The sequence below is a fragment of the Castanea sativa genome, chromosome 1, assembly GCF_040712315.1.
Source record: "Castanea sativa cultivar Marrone di Chiusa Pesio chromosome 1, ASM4071231v1".
NCBI classification, from domain to species: domain Eukaryota; kingdom Viridiplantae; phylum Streptophyta; class Magnoliopsida; order Fagales; family Fagaceae; genus Castanea; species Castanea sativa.
Genome location: NC_134013.1, coordinates 85,682,831 through 85,689,812, shown reverse-complemented (window position 1 = coordinate 85,689,812; position 6,982 = coordinate 85,682,831). Strand labels below are relative to the sequence as shown.

The window sequence follows — 6,982 nt, the reverse complement described above, 5'->3', positions numbered from 1 at the left end:
TTAAGTCAAATAACTTCAATAAACTATTACTAAAATGGAAATAAAGTCTATAATTTCCACAAAACATAGTTTTAAATATGCATAGTGATATGGAAAACAAAATTATACGCAATAAGAAAAAGACCATATATTAATGCCACAACATCACTCAGAACAAGATAACCCCATTGACCATCTAAAGAGCCTCCGCAGGGAGAAGCTCAACTAGAGAACATTCCAAGCTCAAAGCAGCACTAGATTCGAAGTGGCAACTACTTCCCCATTATAGAAAACCTTAACCAATGGTTACATGCCAACTAATCACAAAAATAATGTCATAATTAACTAGATACCTAAAACAGTTATCTAAGTGATATTATAAATTTTACTAAATTAGACTTACAAATTAACGTGTCACTAATCACAAAAAGGAAATTTAAATATTTATTTATTAGTAATTGAAGTGGCACCAAGCCAATAACATTTATTGCCATATTGTTTAGGAAATAATTTGTAATAAAATTTGCAGTAATTTTAGCATTTTTCAACTTAAAAAATATATGATATGTTCATTATGATTCTTACGCTTGTCCTATCTCCCTTTCTCTTTCATGGTTTCAGATCTCTCCTCGTTAATATTGTTGGCTAAGAAATTATGTGTCAAATGTATTAGGTTGCATTAATCCTAACGATCTTCTTCCCAAGTTCATGAAATCCTCACGAATATAAAGCTTGTGCTTAGCTATTGTTATTTAATGTAATAATGTTCTATTAGGGAAAAAAAGACCAAGAAAGTAAACCCAATCGCAATCACTAGCCTCGCTCTACTTTGGATACACTAATGTTATAAGTTATAACCAACAAACTTTACGGTCAAATTTTTCGCATCTTCTAGTAACTACCATTCATTAAGAAGTTGAATCAGAAAATTTGTATTATTCTCAATAAAGAAGAAGGAAAATTTACAAAGAATTGATGTGTTTCTCATTATATTACATAAAAGTCATGAAAGAAAGAAGGAAAGAACGGTCTTGGAATTTTACAACCGGCACTACAACATCAGAAACACTTTCGCAAATTCACACTAGAGGCCCCTTTTTCTAAAAATCAAAGGCTTCATCAAACAAACAATAATCAAAGTCCCAAAACAAAAAATGAATAAATAAATAAAACACCCCAAAAAAACCAAAAAATTATCAATCATGGAGACATTAACTTGAAGCTATTTCCCCGGCAATATTGAAGCTCTAGTGAAATTTGTCTCTCTATCTGAAGTTGACGATAGAAATTAGCAATAAACATTTCTGCTCTCTTATCAACATTATCTTCGGATGGAAAGCTTATAGTCCTCTGAATCCCTGGTCTTGAAGAGCCTACTGAGTCTTCAAAATCTGTTGTATCATCATCACTAGCTGCCCTCAAGCCCGGTCGATCATTGAAGCTTAATCGTTTGCTCGAAGAAGAGGCACGGCCAAGCACCGATGCTAGACGCCACCGGTTCATGTTAAAATCTAACAGGAACCTTACGTTCTTCACTGCTCTCTTCAAGCGTGTTAACAAGGATAAATTGATGTCTTTGCCCATGTTGGAGAACTGCATAAGACACGTACACTCTAATTAAGGATGTGTGTAGTTGAAAAGGTATGTATTAATTGCAAAGTTTTCTGTTTTTGGCAAGAGGGGTCGATTGTATTTATATACAGCGAAGGAGAGGAGGCTTGCGCTTATCACAAGGTTACGCGAAATTGCAAGGTGATGGGTCAGTGGTTAGGAATGATGATGCGTGTATAAAAATCGAGTACTTGTCAACAAGTTTGATCTTTATGTTTATAGGCTTCGTCAAAAAGTAGATTGGTTCTCTATCAAATACTACAGTGTTAGTTTAATGTTTTTTTGGTTTTTAGTCTAAAAAGACTATCAGTTTTGTTATTGGTATAGTTTAAAATACTAGTGTGGTGAGAAAATTAATATATACACTAATGTGGTGAGAAAATTAATATATATATATATATATATATATTTTTGTTGAAGAAGTATAAAATCATGTACTTAAATTTAAAATAGCTATTTGAATATTTATTTAGTATTTACTATGACAATTTCTTGAAACTATTTACTAAATGTAATATTTACTCAACAAAAATGCTACAAGAAATGAAAATGAATATCATCATCTTTCCACAATATTTAAATTTTCGCAGTGAATGATAATATATGCTATAATTTTTTGAAGATCTTCATCAAATTAAATACTTGCAACCATCTACAATGGAGATTTTGTTATTTATAGTTCATTTTTTATCATCTTATTTTATAAGTCTAACTACGATATTTAGCTTACTTGTTTTTAATGAATACCCTTTTAAGTAGGAAAAGAAATTAAAAAGAACAAAATAACAAAAGACATCTGTCATCAAAATTTCTATTAGATAAAATTATAAGTCGAGGAGATTTAAACCTAATAAATTAGTGTTTTTTAGGTAACATATAGAACACCATATTTTATCATTCTAACTTTCCAAGCATGATTACCAGTTTACCACATAATATTCAAAATACAAGAAGAAATTTTTTGGGACATTAAAATTTAATAGGAGTATTTTAGACATTACATAATGGAATATTTTAGTAATTATAAGATTTAGGGTTTAATTAACTAAGAGAGTAACAGTAGGAGTATATGCTCGTTTACAAAATATAAATGAGGAAATTATTCAATTTTAATTTAGGGGGGGGAATGAAACTACCCCAAACATAAAGGGGAAAAGTGCTACTTCGTCAATTTTTGTGTGTGTGTAAAACCATGTGTGTGTGTGTGTGTGTGTGTGTGTGTGTGTGTGTTTAACTTGAAACAATGTTTTAAAAAAATCAACCTAAAAAAATTACGCATAAAACAATGAATTTTGGTTCAACAAATTAACTAAATCAAAAATGAAGTCTAAGAACACAACAAAATGTCACGATATTTTTACAATACCTTTATTTCTAGCTATGGTGGGTTTTGGTTTGATATTTTATTATTTTATTTTAGAGTAATGTTACATTTACAACATTTTCATAATAAATCGTAGGTGGTGAATTGTTACTAATTTTAAATTGGGCTAATCACTTTTGACCGTGTATTAAAAACAAAAAAAACGAAAAACAAATAAAAAGCCAATTGAAGAAAATTGTGCCTAAAACAATGAATTTTGGCTTACCAAATTTGACTAAACAGAAAAGAAGCCTAGGAAGAGAATAAATTGTCACACAAAAAAGAATCATAGGAACACAACAAAATGTCACAACATTTTCGCAATTTTTTTTTATTCCCAACTGTGGTAGGTCTCAGTTTGATATTATTATTTTGTTTTTTATGTTCACAACATTTTCACAACAAATTTTAGGTGAAAAATTATTACTGGTTTTAAAATTATGCATTAAAAAAAAAACATACAAAAAGACAACACAAGAAAATTGTGCATGAAACCGTGAATTTTGGCTCACCAAATTTGACTATATTAAAAAAGAAGTCTAAGAATACAAAAAAAATATTACAATATTTTCACAATGCCTTCATTTTTAGGATCCGAATAGATATTTTTTTATTTTATATATTTGAGAGAAATGCAACATCCATAATATTTTTAGAACAAATTCTAAATGACAAGTTGTTATTGGTTTTAAACTAAGTTCACTACTGATATCACTTTTTTAACTATCAAAAATACCTTGCCACATAAAATTTGTTGTAAAATTATTGTGAAAATGTTGCGGACATATCATTACTCCTTAAATTTTAAAATCAAGCAATTTTTCTTTTAATATTTTAGAAAATAACAAATATGTTATATTGTTATTCTTTCAGTTAAACTTTAATAAAAACTTATGATTCTTAAAATATTTATTGTGTAATGTCTAAATATTCCCACTAAATTTTAACATCTCAAAATTTTCTTCATGTATTATGAGTTTTTAGATGTTAGTAATTCTCAGTCTTTTATTTTATTATTTTATTTTTTGATCTTTAAAAAATTGACAGCTCAATAATTATGAAAATATTGTAAAAATGTATTGTGTCAGTGTAACTGTGTAGTGTGTATACACATATAAAAATTTAAAAGAAAATACAAAAAGAGCACAAGCAAATCCGGAATACGGTGGGAAAAAGAAAAAAAATAAAAGAAAAAGAGGCCCATGACTGTGTAGATTGTCAAATAATTATGAAAATATTGTAAGAATTTGTTAAATGAATATGTACATATAAATAATAAATATTTTTTAAAAAAATACAAAAAACAAAAAGCACAAACGAGACCGCCCAAAAAAAAAAAAAAAGAAAAAAAAAAGAGAGAGGAAAGCCAATGCACAGTGCGGGTTTCACATTTGAGTCTTCAAACTTAGCCATTGGCCAACCTGACACACTAGTCTAGATGTGATGATATGACCAATAGAGAATGATTTCGGCACGCCAAAATTTTGGCAATAATGAGCCTTTGACCAATTTGCATTGCCAGCACAACCTCTTTGCTGGAATTTGTTAAGTTTGACATAGTAATATATATATATATATATATATATATATATATATATATATATATATATATATAATGAGAGAAATATTTATCAGTTTGACTTAGTAATTAAAAGCAAGGTTGTCAAAATCGGGATCCTACGTAGGATCGTAGGAGGTAGGTGAGATCGTGGATCGTAGGATCGGATCGTAAATCGTAAGATCTTATATTATTTGAGAAAAAAACAAAAAAATAAACATTTGTATGTTAAATAATCACATAAATTATACATTCATTAATATAATTACCATACATCACTATATTCATTTATAAGCATCATTTAAAGAGGTCAAAAATCTCAAAACATGACACTCTATTGGAATATTTTTTATTCGGATCCAATTGGCACACTATCTACATTAGAGTTGAAAAATTTGGTCTATTGAGATTTTATTTTTTATTTAAGTCCAACTGAGCAATCTATTAAGTTTAAAAACATTACAAGAAATAAAGGTCGTTTGGGATCGTCAAAATCGTGTGATCCTATCGATCCTGAACGATCGCAAAGATCCTTGAAAGATTCGAATCGTTTTGACCAGGTGAGATCGTAAAATCGTAGGATCGTAGGATCCAGATCGGGATTTTGACAACCATGATTAAAAGGACGCATTCCTCGTGGTCAATCTCTTAGTAGCTTACTCCTTGGCAACCAAGTTTCAGCTGAGGCAGAAGGTGCATGCATTGGAACCATAATTGCTTTTTGTTGGGAAAAGCATAAACTATGGAAGATTCGCAGCGCAGCCTTCTCTTCTAAGGAAGCCAGAAAGAAATTGAGTCAGGACACTGATGAAAATCTACAAGGTGTTAATTTCTTACGAGCTTTCCTAGAATTGCCCAGCAACCTATAACAATGACTTGGCTTAGTCGCTGTCTTTGTGTCTCCATAGTATTTTAAAGGGGTGAATGGGTGGTGACTTGTAAGTTTTAAGAAAGAGAAAATACCCCAATCGATAAAAAAAAAATGTTAAAAAGATATCAAACCCAATCTTAATTTAAAGTTCAGGCTCAATATTTGAGTATGCAAGTAAAGAATATTACTTGTACTGCAAGTATATTAACCATAGTTTAACATCATAGTTAGTTTAAGATTTAGCTAGCTTTGTATAGATATTTCACATAAAGTTTATTGTAATATACGATTTACTCTTTGTTTGTATAAAATGTTGAAAAACTATGTTTTGAATTTAAAATGAGCAAAAAACTATGAAAAGCTATTGTTGCAAAACAGAGTTTTGAATTTTAAAAATGACATTTTAATCTCTCCAAACGCCTGATCAAACAAACCATTAGTATAGTAAAAAATTAAAAATGCAGCTATTAATCTGTTTTGTGATTTTTTTTTTGGGAGTAAAATTTGAATGATAAATATGAAAAATTAATGGAACAAATTGAAATGGGGACCATTTTTAACCAAGACCACAAAAATAGTTTAATACGAAAAGGAAATATAACTACGTACTAAGACCGAAAAAGATAGTTCGATACGAAAGGGAAATATAATTGAGAGTTTTTTTTTTTTTTTTGGAGAGAAAAATATAATTGAGAGCTAGAATTTAAATCATCTTATGAATCATCGTAGGTGAATGACGTGACATGTTTAGAATTCTCACTCATATAGGCATGGTTGTTATAATCTCGATTTGGATCCTACAATCTTACAATTTTACGATCCAACTTGCCTAAAACGATCTAGATCTTTCAAAGATTTTTGCAATCGTTCAAGATCGGTAGGATCGTACGATTCTGACAATCTCAAATGACTTTGGTTTCTTGTAATCTTCTTTAACTTGACAGAAGACTCAGTTGGATCTAAATGAAAAATAAAATCCTAATAGACCAAGTTTTTTCACTTTAATGTAGAGAGAGTGTCAATTGGACCCAAATAAAAAATATCTCAATAGAGTGTCACATTTTGAAATTTTTGGCCTCTTTAAATAATGCTTACAAATGGATGTAATGATGTATGATAATTATATCAATGAATGTATAATTTATGTAATTATTTAACATACAAATGTGTATTTTTGTTTTTTTTTCAAATAATGTAGGATCTTATGATCCACGATCCGATCTTATGATCTACGATCCAATCTTACGATTTACGATCTCACCTACCTCTCACAGTCCTACGTAAGATCCCGATTTTGATAACCTTGCATATAGGCAAAGAAGGCATTACACATACACACGTTTGTCATATGCATATGCTATGAGACCTCTTTAAATTTGGGAAATTTTAGGTAATTAGTTCAATGAGCGGACATTGCTGCTCAACCACTAGCAACCAGCATGATAAATGTAGCAATAAAAATTAGGCCACCATAATTACAGTGCTTTTTCATGCCAAGTGCATTAATATATCTATTTTTTTTTTTTTATTTAAATTCTATATAATTTCTGCTTATAACGTTCAATTAATGATGATTATTTTTTATTATTAAGTCAAGACA

The 6,982-nt window shown here is 29.5% G+C and overlaps 1 protein-coding gene across 1 annotated transcript; it reads right to left on the bottom strand.

The window, feature by feature from the left end:
- Positions 1-1,031: 1,031 nt before the first annotated feature.
- Positions 1,032-1,668, bottom strand: LOC142622640 (uncharacterized). Its single transcript, XM_075796157.1, has one exon. The coding sequence runs from the start codon at positions 1,576-1,578 to the stop codon at positions 1,180-1,182; it is 399 nt and encodes a 132-aa protein (XP_075652272.1). The 5' UTR covers positions 1,579-1,668; the 3' UTR covers positions 1,032-1,179.
- Positions 1,669-6,982: the final 5,314 nt, after the last annotated feature.

Bases quoted from the DNA above. Each gene is read 5' to 3' on its own strand.
- LOC142622640 (XM_075796157.1), bottom strand. From the start codon at position 1,578: ATGCAGTTCTCCAACATGGGCAAAGACATCAATTTATCCTTGTTAACA.